Source organism: Buteo buteo, chromosome 20 (genome assembly GCF_964188355.1).
Source record: "Buteo buteo chromosome 20, bButBut1.hap1.1, whole genome shotgun sequence".
NCBI classification, from domain to species: domain Eukaryota; kingdom Metazoa; phylum Chordata; class Aves; order Accipitriformes; family Accipitridae; genus Buteo; species Buteo buteo.
In genome coordinates, this window is record NC_134190.1 from 13,788,222 (window position 1) to 13,802,679 (window position 14,458).

Consider the following 14,458-nt stretch of genomic DNA (forward strand, 5'->3'; position numbering starts at 1 on the left):
CTCCCTCTCAGCACAGTTAGAAAACAAGCCCAGTGCTATTTATGAATTTTAAGGTTTCGTTATTTATTTCTGGTGAAACAGTTTCTGTCAAATCACTCCATTTCAGAGGAAAACCATTCCACTGGCTATTTCTGACCAATCATCCTTTTTATCTCTCTTCTTGCCACCTCTGAGAATCAAGTTGTGAGAACCAAGTTGTGACGCCGCTTCAGGGGAACCCAGCCCAGGTCTTATCAGTTCCTGACAGATCATGGATAGCCGACATGCCTTCTGCCTATGGCTGAATGTGAGCTCAGGGTTTACAGAAAGTGAGATCAAAAGATAAGAAGTAGAGAGTATTTACTTACTTATTTTTAACATAGTAAGCTCAACGTACTGTCAAAGCAGAAGTTTCCTCTAATTTTTAAGAAGGTTCAGTTTCAGTATCAGTTTGGTTGGTTGTTAGTTTTCAGGCAATTGCCTAGAAGATGATCGCTGTTGCTGAAGACTTGGCCTTGCCAGACACATTTGCATGCAAAGTGAAGAAGTGGGGATTACTCCATTTATCATCATCATATACAAAGAAGTAGAAAAATCCCCAGATTTGTAGGATTACAGGCCATGCTAAAGTGATCTCTTTTCAGGGTTGCTGAAAGCTATGAGATTCAGCAAGAGCTTTTTGCTCTTATTTTCTGAGTTAATTTATTTAGTCCAGTCATCTCAGCATAGCTTGCTTTTTAAAACAGACTTTCAAAATATTAAAAACAGTGTAGATACTAAGCACAAGGAATAAGATCTAGAGAAGAAGCATGGCCAGCAGGTCAAGGGAGGTGATTCTGCCCCTCTGCTCTGCTCTGGAGAGACCCCACCTGGAGTGCTGCATCCAGCTCTGGAGTCCTCAGCACAGGAAAGACATGGACCTGTTGGAGCGGGTCCAGGGGAGGGCCATGAAGATGATCAGAAGGCTGGAGCACCTCTGCTATGAAGACAGGCTGAAAGAGTTGGGGTTGTTCACCTGGAGAAAAGAAGGCTCCAGGGAGACCTTATGGCAGCCTTCCAGTACCTAAAGGGGGCCTACAGGAAAGCTGGAGGGGGACTTTTTACAAGGGCATGTAGTGACAGGACAAGGGGTAATGGCTTTAAACTGAAAGAGAGTAGATTTAGATTAGATGTAAGGAAGAAATTCTTTACTGTGAGGGCGGTGAGACACTGGCACAGGCTGCCCAGAGAGGTTGTGGCTGCCCCATCCCTGGCAGTGTTCAAGGCCAGGTTGGATGGGGCTTGGAGCAACCTGGTCTAGTGGAAGGTGTCCCTGCCCATGGCAGGGGAGGTTGGGACTACATGATGTTTAAGGTCCCTTCCAACCCGAACTATTATGTGATTCTATGAAGTGACAATGAATAAACACTTTATGATGATTTAGGCTTGCTGAAGACCTGCCCCCATAAATGCATTATGTGGTAGTTTAATAAACAACAGCTGAAGAACTAAAACAATCTGTTTTCAGAATAACTGGCAAGAGAGACAGGTCTGGCAACAGTATTGGTATTCCCTCTCTAGACCTGTGGGGAGGAAAAGGATATACTATACATCATGGCAAATGTTTAAGAGAGAAGTGGATTTCCTCCCACTGCTTTTTAATCTTGATATGTTACACTCTCCCACTCTAATTTTTGCTCTTTCACTGTAAAAAGCTGCATGCATGCAGTAAAATTCTAACAAGGGAAAGTGCTGTAGGCATCCTGAAGGGAGTCACGAAACTTGAAAATAAAACAGAGAATCACACTTCCCATTCAGAAAAATGTCAGATACTAAGTTAGATATACATGTATTCCATCTGTATATATACAGATATGTACATAACAATTTCACATGAATTGCCCTTGCACAGTATTTTTCAGGTCTCCTTGCAAAGGTCAGAAATATTGTTATTTGCATTTTACAGATGGAGAAACTGAGTTATGGGGAAGTGAATTGACAAGCTCAGACTTCCAGCATATTGACCGCAAGGACTTCCAGTTATCATGGACCTCTTAACACAACACAGATCCCTGCAGTTATCAGGGATATTATTTATTGTTTATCCTTCTGTCTCACAAAAAGAAACTACTTGCCAGAGTTGCTGACAAGGAATTCTTTCACTTTGGGGGCACAATGTGTTTAGTAGTCAGTATGGCAAGCCGGGATTCATACTGTTTGGACCTCAGTCATATTTTGCACAGCATGAGAATAAAGCAAATTACATTCTAGAGAGCTTTGCCAATGAAATATTAAAGCCAGTATCTGTGATAAAGCTCACTGCTATGCTTTTGAGCAGTATTGAGGGGGAAGGGAGGAGAGAAGTACAGTGCATTAAGTCAGGTGGCTATCCTTTGTGGCCTTACAGAGACTGCTCTGATGTTTTTGAGGCTGATGATGACACGACACAGTCCCCAAACTCTGTGGAGCCTCAGGAAGGGAGAGGTTCAGGAATGGTTCAAAAGCAAAATCAGGGTCTCCCTGGTGTTCCCCTGTTCTGCTGCGAGCTGAGGCAGGGCCAAGCATACTGCTAGGTCCAAGAGGCTGGGGATGGGGGAGTCATGAGGTGAAGCCAAGGTCCTGATCCCAAACAATCCAGGTTGAAGCATGTGTTGGCTTCCTACTGCTGCCCTGCTGGCATGGTTCCATGGGGGAGACCCAGGTATGCAGAAAGCAGCGGGGGCCAGTTCACACCGAGCCTCCCCTAACCTGGGCTAGGCTCAGCAGTGCTCCCAGGGCCACCCAATTCAGATAGAGCAGAAGTGGCCTAGCCCCAGCAGTCCAGCTGCTTGCTTTCCTCTTCCAACCCCAGGATGAGATTACTCTATCTCTTGCTAGCACACTCCTTGCTGGTCACTCGACACATTACCGTCACGGAAGCTGGCACTAAACTGCCTGCCAGCTGCAGACCGCTCAGGAGCCCATCCTGCCTCAGCTGCCCTGGGCTGCGCTCCTCCAGCAGCACTGCTCTCGGGTGTGTTCCCTTCCCCTGAAATTTAAGCATCTGTGATAACAGATGTGATATAACACGGCTGTTTCAAGGGAAGAATCTTCCAGCTTTCTAGGCAGTTAAACTGATGGCTTAACTTCTGTTGGCTTTCAAGTGTGTCATTGGCTTCCGTGGGAGCAGCACCGGTTTTTGAAGACATGACAATCCAATGACAAGCCACTGCTGAGGTGGCTGGTCCTGCTCCCTGTGCCAGTGTGTGCTGGTCTGACCCCACGGGGAGCCTTCTGTGGGGTTTGTTCTCTGAAGGAATTCAGTGTTGGGTCAGACAGGTGTCAAGGGTTGCTTCAGGAACGGGGCACAGAGGGACTGTTGAGAGTAGCGTGGAGGATGTGCGACCGCCTCTTTGGCAACACCTGAAGTCTGATTGCAGTTGGAGGTTGTGAAATCATTCCTTTAGAGTTTGCTTGTGCTGGTAACCACTGCCTTTACATAAGAGTCCCCCGTCACTCATCTATCCATCATTTCAGAGTTCATCCATCAATTATTTGACGCCTGGCTTTACTGCCTGTTGGCTTTATCCTGTTCTCCATCTTTTGCTCTTACACCACCTACCTTGGGCTGCAGATGCCCCTGGCTTGCCCAGTCCTACTGAAGAGTGCCCAGAAAAGGACATCTTGACATCACTTTTTCACACTGATGCATGTATAAATGCATAGGGAATCTGGTGGTAGCTGCACAGCAGCATCCTGCTTTGTTTTGCATTGGAGCTGCTAAGGATTTCACTTTTTTTGTGGGGTGTTACTGCGCCGGTTAACGGGAGAGATCTTATGCAGTAATATCCTGTCCCTGCATATTTAAACTGTGTGTATCCCTTAAGCCCTTGCCTGCAGTCCCTATTATATTAACTATTCTGAGTAAATTTCCTTCACTAACCACCAAATCCCCCATCACCACACCTCCCCAAAACACACCCCTGTGGCTAGCTGTGTGACACCACGTTTAACCACGCATTAGGGAGCAAAGCATGGGTTTGGAAGGACGGGAGCATGGCTTTGAAGCCATGCCTGCCAAGACTCTGCAACAACCGATTTTCCCTGCTTGAGAAGGAGGGTTGGACCGGGCGACCTCCAGAGGTCCCTTCCCACCTCGGCCAGTCTGATTCTGCGATGTTCGCTTCAAACTAGTTGCCTTCTCCTCTCTGTTTGTCTCAGTGAAGGACACGAATGTCGTTCGTGTACTTGCAGCGCGGTTGGGATCACAGCGCAGGAGACCCCCGGGCCTGGCGCCTGCAGCCAAGCGCCTCTCCTCGGCCCAACACCCGGGTACCGGCACGCCGGAGAGGAACAGGCTGACAAGGGGGAACCCGAGGCCAGATGCCCCCCGCCAGGCGGGCCGCCGCACCCGCCACGGCCCCGCTGGAAGCCGAAACAAAACCGGTTTCGGTACCGCAGAGGCAGGCGGGCAGCGCGGGGTGCCGCAGCCCTGCCCTCCCCGGGCGCAGCCGGCGGTTGGTGCCGGGGAGCCGCAGCGCGGCTCTGCGGGGCGGCGCCCGCGGAGGACGGAGATGATCCCGATCCCGATCCCGATCCCGATCCCGATCCCGATCCCGATCCCGACCCCGACCCCGACCCCGCCGGCGGCGGCAGCGGCGGCGCTTACTCATCCCCTCAGGAATGGGGCGAGGCCGGGCCGCGCCGGGTGCCGCCGGCCGCCGCAGGTGGGGCAGGTCGGCGGCGCGGGGGACGCTGGGACTTGTAGTTCCGGCGGGCGGGCGGCTGCCGGGCGGCGCGGCGGCGCGGACTACAAGCCCCAGGGCGGCCCGCGGCCGGCGCTGTAACCGCACGTGGGGGCGGCGGCGGCAGCGGCGGCGGCGGGAGGAGGCAGTTCCTGGTGGCGCGGCCCCGCGGCTGGCCGCTCCCGGGGGCGGCCGAGCGGAAACCCGCCTCCAGCCAGCCGCCCGGCGGGCAGGAGAGAGCCCCGGCCAGGGCGGGGGGAGATGCGCCTCGCCCTTCCCAACGACGGCCGAGCCGCGGCCGTCCCTCATTAACAATTAGCTCGTCCCCAGTCACCCCCCCCCCCCCCCACCCCGGCAAGCACTGTCCCATGCACGCTGACCCGCCGCCGGCAGCTCGCTAGCCGGCAGCCGACGGCTCCTCCCGCGGTGCTGGCGTGCGGGTCGCTTTAAGCCATGGGGAATGGGATGAACAAGGTAACGCCGCTCGTCGTTGTTCCTCTGCGTGAGTGCATGTGCGCGGGCGAGGCGCAGCGGTGGCCGGGGGCGGCGGTCCCTCCCTGCGGCCCCCCCCCCCCCCCCCCCCCATTCCCTTTGTCTCGCCCCTGGGGCGGCGGGGCGCCCGCTGAACGAACAAAGGCCGGGGCGGGAGAGGCTTTTCCCTGCCGCTTCGGGGGGTCCCCCCGCCCGCCGGGCCGAGGGAGGGAGACGGTGGCTGCGCCGCTCCCTCGGGGCGCGCCTCCTTCCCCGCCGCAGCGAGGGAGGGAGGGAGGCCCTGGTTTCGGTGATGCTCGCCCGGGCTTCCCCGCTCCGGGCGCAGCGAGCCCGCGGGGCTGGGGGCGGCCCTGCGCCCCCAACGGTCGCTAACGGCCGCCGTGCCCCCCCCCGGGCTCTCCCTTCCTCCGTGTCCCCCGCTGGGGGTGCCCCGGGGGGCGGCTCGGGGCAGGGCCGGCACCCACCCCCCCCCCCGGCTTGCGGCGGGACCGGGAGCGTTGGGTTCTCGGCCCGGCGAGCGCGGGGGTCACAGCGTTTAACTTCTCCATCGCTTGCTCCCCCCTCCCCGAAGGATTGGGGGCGCTGGCCCGCTCCCCCCCGCCCCGTCGGGGGTCTGCCCGCACCGCGCTCCGAGGGCAGCCGGCGGACGCGGGCTGGTTGTCCCGGCCCCGGTGCTGGTGGGACAGGAAAGCGCTTGGCCCCAGTGGAGATCGCAGCGAGGAAGGAAGGTGGATCTGCTTTGCGAAGGGTGTTGGCTTTTGGGCAGTGGGGGCTCATTGTGAGCGCCGGTTCCCCCGGCACGTCGTGGTGGTTATCAAGGGACAACTGCGACTCCTCTCCGCATCTCCACCTCTGGTTTAAACCCAGGTTCGAAAGAGTGGTGGTAACTAGTCTTTTATATATAGCTTATTATGAGGAACAGAAGTTGAGTCATCTCTTCTAACATCCTGCTTTGAGTGCTCTGGGAGTAGCTTTGCTGTGAGCGTGGCCTCCAACAAAGCCGGGGAGAAGAGCTAGAAATAGCTGCTCCCCGGTCATCCAAGTCTGACATCCTTTGCCCCTGGAGGTCAGATTGGTGAACGTCCAGAGTGCTTGGCGTGCCACCTGGGAGGTGAAGCCTTTTCATCCTGTGGATAGAGACACCGAAATAGAAACTTTAGGCAGGGGAAAGATCTGGCCAACTGAGTTAGCGGGTAGGAGGTAGAACCTCCCTTGGTCCTTCTCTCCGTTTTTGGTTTCAGAGTCTGGGGATAATGTTGTGATATGTAGCCACTCCTTGGAGGCACCTTCTAGGAGTGGCCAGTTAGGAAGAAGCACAGCTGGAGAGACTTCTTTTAGACTTCTGGTATGTTGGTAGTGTTTTTCTGGGAATTTTTGAAATTATCAAAACATTTAGAGGGACAGGATATGGAATGCTAGAGTTGCAACTGGGGGGGAGGACAGGACAGTCTCAGCCCTTTGAAGCTTAGCACTCTTTCTCTATGTTACGTCTTGCTGCCGTACCATGTGGGCAGGAATTGGCAATCTGTGACTCTGGGCAATTTGGTCATTTTAATTCTGTTAAGTGTTGCCCTGACACGTACCAACCGGAGCTTTTGGGACAAGCATAGCGCTACTTTGATTTTTCTCCTCCCTTCTTATGGCTGTATCCAAGAGGAGGGTATGTTCAGCAGTTTGGGAGGAGCTGGCTCCTTTAAGGAGACTACAACCACATTGGGTACTGGCCATCAGGGTTTATTTTTGTAGGGGTCCCGCGTGTAGATCTGGTACTTGCCACCTTCAGAATGTGCCCCTGGATCATCTGTTCCTTTTGATCTTGTGAGTCAGCATACGCCAGAGGGGCAAGGGGAGGTGTGGAGTCATCAACGCCAATGTTGGGGGGTATTTGCTTGACTCAGTGTAGTCTATCAATACAAATTGCCTTAGTTTCCAGCTGAAGTGTGTTTTCTGTGGTAGAGCTATATGCGGACGGTAGGAGAAAATAAGAGCTTATCCGATGGTGGATTATTTCATTTAGGGAATCTCTTTGTACTGATGCCAGGGGAAGAGGATTAGTGGTGACCTGTAACGGGTATGGTAAGGAAAAGCTCCAGAGATTGCTACAGCTGCTGTGGCTGCTCTTGGATGCTGAGCCTTTCTCAGTGGCATGGTCCCCTCCTATTTTTCTGTCACATGATATTGATGTATTTCATAGCAAATAGCAATTGCATCTGACTTTGTGGCCATTAGTGCTGATCAAGGACTGGAGGCCTGGCATTCTTTTTTAGGTGGGGTTTGTCTTTTGTTGCTAGTTTTCTCTGTAAAATTAGCTGTGCTTAGTTTTTTTTTCCTTAAGCCCACCCAAGCCTCCTGACTTTTCCCAAATTAAACTGAAAGCATTGGTTCATAAATAACCTTCTTACTCTGCTCAGAGAAGGACAATTGGCTAGTGAGTGTGCATTGACTTAGCTACTATTAATTTTCAGTGCTTTTTTTTTTTTTATTAAACATATTTTAAGTACAGGATGAGTAATGAATGGGATCTGATGTAGGAAATTGTCTAGGTGGCCTGATTTGTCTTCACGCTTAATGTCTAACTTTGACTTGTAGTCAAAGTTCAGGTTGAAGTCTGTGGTTGAAAATTACAAAGATGTTTTCCAGCAGCTGAAGTCTAGTGGCTGAGATAGTGACAAGAGATTGTAGTACTTAGATTTGATTATCTGTGAACAGGATATGCTTAGTGAAGAGTTTTTCCTGGGATTTAGTTCTTGTCCGTCCTGTTACAGTTAACTGCCCATTACTCGTGCAGACTCTTCCGAAGGGGCAAGTTGAGTGTTACCTCTACAAAAAGGGCAGATAAGCCCTGTTCATTGTAGGAGTTGATTCATAAGAAATGTAAATCAGTGTGGATAGTTAGGGCTGATGCAAGCAGTTCTATGGGAGCCAGTGAAGCTGCAGCAGTTCATGTCAGTGGCGAATCCCTCTCCCTGACCGGTGCCAGTCTCCTGTACTGCTGGACAAGGTGGGCTCGTCTGCTCCTTCTACAGTGCCTGGCTGTCTCTGCAGAAAGCCCGATGAACTTCTCCAGAGCGCCCATAAGTACTGGTGCATCTAGAAGCAGCGTTGGGCAAGGAGTTAGACGCTTTATTATAAGCGTGTGTCTATATAGGAAACAGCGACAAAGTAGCTCTTTAAGCCATTTTCAGAGAGGACTGATGAGAAGTGTTAGCAGCTGGAGCAACTATTGTCCATTGCAGGGCTCTCCCTTTGTGCAAAGTGGAGAACGTGAGCTGTTCTCATGCAAGGTGCGAAGACAGGTGTTGGTGTCCTCGTTGCTTGGTTGTGCATTCTTCTACATCTGTTATTTACTCCGTGGTCATTTTCTCAATGTTTCGGATGATATAAAGAGGCTACTGTTTTTATTCATAAAGCAGTGGTTGCAAAGTTCACAAAAACAACCACCTTATTTTTCTTCTCTTCTGACTCCCACCCCTTCTCTCTCACACACCCCTGGCAGCCATCGGCCTTCATTTTGCACGGCCCGGAGTTGCAGTTACTGAAGGCAGTGTGAGATGACACAGCTGAAAGTTCCCAGCCGTAGTCTAGTGCTGAAGTATTAGTCAGCACGGCATGAAGATTCACTTCTTTCCAGGTAGCTTTCACCCATAGTAATGTTTCTTGCTTCTAGAATGACTAGGACAATAGGGGTAACATCTGTCCTTGGTTGCACGGTGTCCTAATTTCCTATCTAGCATACAGCGTTGCTTCATGAGGCCCAAATGCAAACTTCTGGATTTTTCCTCCTTTGCCAACAACAATCTAAGAAGCCTCGTTTTTGCAACCCCCCCCAGTGTTTCTTGGTATCTTTAATTTATAACATCTAACCTTAATGACTGTGACTGGAATTGAAGCTTTTATCCTCTCTTGAGAGCACATATCTGATGCAGAAATAATGTCCTGGAGTCTAAAATGCTATAGTCTACAGTAGTGGTGATGTGATTTGAGATTTGTGCTGCAGATAGGAAATACCAGACAGCTATTTAAAAATATCAGAAAGGCTTTTTTAATTTTTTAACTTTTTAAGCTTCAGTTGTGGGAGCTGGCTGGGGTGATCTGGTTGGTGAAATTCATTCATAACTTGACTCTCTTTTGCTTTAGAGCATGTTTTTTGTTTGCAGAATTTGGCCCTTAGCAATGGCCCTCAGGTACTCTGCTCTCCGGAGCAGCTACTAGCTTCTGATTCCTCGTCTGGGATGGTGGCCTTTGGGCTGCGCTTCTAGCAGAGTCATCAAGTGTGCTTAAAATAATGAATCAGTCCATGAAACCATGAGTCTTGTGCATGCAGAAAGGGACAGCAGACTGGTGTAAGGGTTCTTTTGCCTACTTGATAGCCTGGCATTGGAAACTGCCCCACTGGTTTTTTGCTGCCTTTGTATGAATGTTGAATTTGTACAAATGAAAAATGAAGAGGCAAGGAATGGGGAGAAAGCTGTCTGAGCTTGTCTGTGCAAAACTTACAGGTGCCCCTTTGTACCAGACTAAAGAACCCGTTTTGTTGCCTAGCTGGTGTTGTCATGCAGCCCTTAATTTGTAAGGGGTTCAGGGTACAGCAAGCGTCCCAGAGAAGCTGTCTTTCAATATCAGTGGCAGAATTGAGCCCCATGGTTAGAGCTAGTATGACATGGCAGGGAAAGAGAGATCACCCAGCAAAGCTGAGAAGGAGGAATGAAGCTGCAGGGAGTGTGCGATGTGCTGCAGCCTTTCTGTTTTCTGCAAGGCTAGATAAATAACGGTGAACACGACGTTTTTATCAGATGAAAGCCCTGGCGTTAACACGGGTCAGAAGGTATTTTGCAGGCCCTTCTGCCAGCCTGCTAACCTTTGCGTGGTAAGCTGGGTCGCCTTTCAGCAGGAAGGCTGCAGTGAAGCGGAGGCTGGGGCGATAATCCCCGATGAAAAGTCCTTCATGACTTTCGGAACTTCACGGCTGTCGGACCGAGCAAAATGGGTGGAGTTTTCCCTTTAAATAGCTGCGCCCGAGAGACTGTTGCTGCTGTTGTGGTGACACTTGGGTGTTGCTAAGGCTTTAGGAAGTCAGCACTGACATATCTGTATTGGTGGTATGCTCTGCATGCACCAAAGAAAAATGGATCGTACCGTCTCACCACCACAGTTTTGTCTCTTCAAAGGATGTGGGTGTGGGTCAGAGACTTCAGGTGCCAGAGAATGAAATTCTTGACCAGAAAGTGTGCGTTCGGTGTGCTTGGGGGTTTTTCATGTCCTTACCGTGGTGCCCAAGTTGGGAGGGTTGTGAGAGGGTGGGAGGGGTAACACTGCAGTGTCACCTGCCTCTGTGTGTGTGTGTGCACGTGTCCTCAGACTGCACGGGCTGGTCCTCAGCCTGACCTTGAAACTCCCTGGTTAAAGAAAGTCCTGTAACTGAGACCTGTGCAGGCTTCTGGGAGTGTTGGGGCGAGTGGGTAGATCTGGGAGAGAAACATGCAACTGGAGGACTTTCATCAGTTCTCTTTCTGTGTGAATGCACAACTCTTGTTTGCAGTGATTTCCTCTATCAGAAGAGCCCTGCAGCACTGCAGCCCTGACTTGCATGGCTTTGCACTTCAGAGGACTTGAAGGATGTCATTTTGCAGTGCTTTGTCCAGTTTGCATAGCAACTTTAGGCAAATCACCTTTTCTGTATAAAGTTTCATCATTAGTTAAATGAGGGTAACTCTTATCCTGCTGCGGGGGGCAGGGGGAGGGACGTGTTGCAAGGCCCACTTCGTATTTGTAAACCACTTTTGCTATCCTTGGAAAGTCTCCATTATGTGAGAGTACGCATGATTAACAACCCCCAGCTATCAAGGAACGCTCTCGAAGTGTGGCGTACCTAGAGCTATGTAGTTTGAGAAGGTTGCAAAGAGGCACAAAATGTTGTCAGCGCTTTTGAGATTGCATTTGACAATAGTCTGCTAAAGTAGTATGTTCCATCCTGTATGCAAATTGAACTTTGTCAAATTGTCTTACCACAAGATATCTATATTTGATACTATATTTCTTTCTCACAGATTCTGCCTGGCTTGTTCATTGGCAACTTTAAAGGTAAGAATAGTTTTATTATTATCTCTAGGATTACTTAGCAGGGGTCTTAAGGTGTTGTTTCGCAGGCCTACGGAATTCTCTGACATCTCTGCAGCTTCTTTAACCCCATCTTGCTTCATTTCTGGATTCACCTGGTAGCACTTAAAGAAGAACTTGTTTGCTCTCTCATCCGTGTGCTGTGCTGCAAGTACTTTAAGAAAAGGAAAATGAACGCCATCTCCTCGGAGCATGCTTCAGCTGGAATTCCGAAACATTGGCCTGCCTTAAACCATTCCTATGCTTGGCAGGCAAGCCTGTGAGCCAGGCAGATTCTTCGTAAGGCTTATTTCAAGCCCTCCTTATAAGTAAAGGCTTAGTATGCCTCCCGCTCATTGCTTTCATTATTTTGGTTATTTATAACAACTGCTAGAGTTCTGTTATCACTGCTTGTGAGATTGATAGGTCTGCAGATTGCTGTCTGACCACCGATACTCGCACTGTCTGTGTCATGGATGTAAGATTCTCTGGATTTTTTTCCTTTTTGCATGAGGTGTAGTTTTTGTGTACAGAAAGACAGAACTGTATTTAGAAAAAAAAGGAAACTCGATGTAGATATCCAAATAAATGACCTGTTCTCAAAGCACTCCGTTAGCAGTAGTTCCAGCTGAGTGTCCCTATTCAGAAGTAAACCAGTTGTGCTTGTACAGTCGTTTTGATTTGTGTAGACCCTGTATTTTCTATGCTTGGGTACAACAGCAAAGCAGGACTCATAGCGGTTACTGTGATACCCTGTCCTTCCTGGGCTGTCTGATATCACAGTTGGTCTGTTAAGATTGGACAATGTCTGCATTGGATTTAGATGGTGCTGCACCTCCTCTCTGCCTCATGCCCACCCTTCCTTCCCTGCCCCCTCACCCCCAATCCCAAAACCTGTGAGTTCAGTGGTTTTTTTGCCCAATTTACCTGCCTCTGGACCTGCTGACCCATATTGCTGGTCCAGTGCTTGCTGCCCTTTGGGAAGTGGAGCTGATCACCTTGAGAGGCAGCCGGGAGGTACCTGTGAAGTTAAAAGCTGTCTTTTGCCACACTGGGATGCAAACACAAGTACAGTGGCTAGTGTGTGAGAGGGAGTTAATCATGTCATGGCAAGGAAAATGAGAGGATGAAGGTGAGTTTATAGTGGTGGAAGTAGGTAATGAGAGGAGAAAAAAAGAAAGGAAGCAGGAAAAAAGGAAAATAAAGGGAAGAGGATAGTTTTGAAAACACTTTGGACAGACCACTGCATGGGCTGGTGACAAAATTAACTTGGTCACAGCCATGTTGCTTCCTCTTTTTATTTTCTTCCTTTTTTTTTTTTTTTTTCTCCTTTCCTGTCAAGTAATTTTGGAGAGGGGCAGGATGGGAGGATGTCTGATAGTGCAGTCCTTTAGGTTTCAAGCTGTCTGGCAGGGTAGGCAGGATGGGTGTAAGGAACGTGGCTCTCAATCTGTCCCTCTCCCTGTGGCCGTCCTGCTGGTAAGCCCTTGACAGTCCGCCCAGGGGAGCGAAACTCAGCCAGAGCATCTGTTTCTTGGTGCAGTTCTGTTTTCAGCTGAGGAGCAGTTTGACCAGCTGAGGGGAGTTGGCCAAGGTTGCGGAGTGAGTCAGCACCTCTGCCGATGCCAGGGCCCGCGACCCCCTCCTCGTGCTGCTCTGGCCGCTCTGCTCTGCACCTTGCAAATGGTCCGTAAATGGCACGTAAGGTCACTTCTATGCATAGAGTAGAGGCGTGCACGTGAAGGTGGTGTGAGTGGGCAGTGTTTCTGGGAGTCTAGCTAAAAAAAAAAAAAGCAGAGGCTGAAATGCTTCAGCTACCTCCATAAAAGAGGGTAAGGATGGGTTGGCTTTCATCTCAGTGTTTGTGTTACGGAGTCTGTTTTTTAAATTGATTAAAAACACAAACAAAATGTTTGTTTGTTTATTGCTATGACCTTTGCTTACATTGCATTTAATCATTATGCTCTACCATCATGAGTACCAGTTGTTATAATCTCAAATTAGCTACCGTACCTAGAGAGGAAGAGAGAAGATTAGTGTTACAGTACTTCACTGATACAAAAGCAGACTTTTATAATTCTATCTTTTTCTGTATCCCCTGTCCCTCAACACCCCCCTGTCTCACTTTGCTTAAGAGCAATTGCAACAAGCTCCCTGTGCAGCGAAGTCAGCCCATTTAGGAACAGGCTGTTGGTTAATCACTAGTGTATTTTTCTGGAGGAGTTTGATTACCATGTTCCTGGGGCATGTTCTGATTTGTGGCTCTTTTTCAAAAAGTGACTAATGAATTTTGCCATAAAGGGAATGGTTGACTGAGAAATATTCAGCAGCATATATGGTTGGGATTGGTTATAGTATCCTGATTAGGGCAGCTGAAATGTCTAGATACTTTTAAAGACACAGGTTTACAAAATTATTTCCTATAATGCGCTTTTGAGCAGTCTCCTATTTCTCCAGCTTGAGACCAATAGCTTGAATTGAATGAAGTTGCATCGTGTCAGTAAGAGGAGTAACACTGAATCCCTGGCATTGTGCATCTTGCCTGGACACAGGGCTGAGGCTTCGTGGCACCCTCTGGGTCTCTGTGCAGGGGGCAGAGAGGAGCGAGCTTCTCCAGAAGGTCGGTCAGGAGAATTTGAGTCGCTCTGATCTGCCCTCTGGAGGATAGCCTCCCCTCCTTTGACTCTTCAGGGAGCCTGGGCAGGCAGGGTTTCCACAGCCAGGTTGAAATGCCATTCTGCGCACCCTCCTGTCTCCCTGCTGCTTGGGAGACCTCTGGGGATGCTGACAGACTGGGAAGAGGCACCGTTATTCCAGATGGGCACCTTCCTTTTGAGTGAAAGTGGGATGTTAAAGATGTTAAACACTGTAATCCTGGAGGGCCGTTGTCTGGAGAAGGCATTCAGCAATTGTTCCAATTGGGGAATTATTATTCAGTATTCAGCAATATTTGTACTTTATGGATAGGGTTTCTCACTGTCCCTTTAGGCCTAATCAACTTAAAAACAAGCCATGACAGAGGAAGCGCAAACTCCTCTGCGTTTGACTGGGAGAGAAACTGAGGCGCAAGAAAAACTTGTGAAATAAATGTGCGGCAGAAATGGGAGTTGAGCTTGCTGCTTCTGGTTTGTCTGCTGCTGCTGTGCAAACCTTTAGGCACGTAGAATGAGAGGGGCTTTTGCAACCAC

At 49.8% G+C, this 14,458-nt stretch overlaps 1 protein-coding gene across 1 annotated transcript in view; it reads left to right on the top strand.

Moving 5' to 3' along the window:
- The first annotated feature begins 4,828 nt into the window (after positions 1-4,828).
- Positions 4,829-14,458, top strand: part of DUSP22 (dual specificity phosphatase 22) — a 45,030-nt gene continuing 35,400 nt past the window's right edge. The window contains exons 1-2 of the mRNA XM_075052198.1: positions 4,829-5,156; positions 11,222-11,255. Of these exons, the coding sequence (XP_074908299.1) occupies positions 5,136-5,156; positions 11,222-11,255 (55 nt within the window). The 5' untranslated portion in view covers positions 4,829-5,135. The remainder of the gene's footprint in view (positions 5,157-11,221; positions 11,256-14,458) is intronic.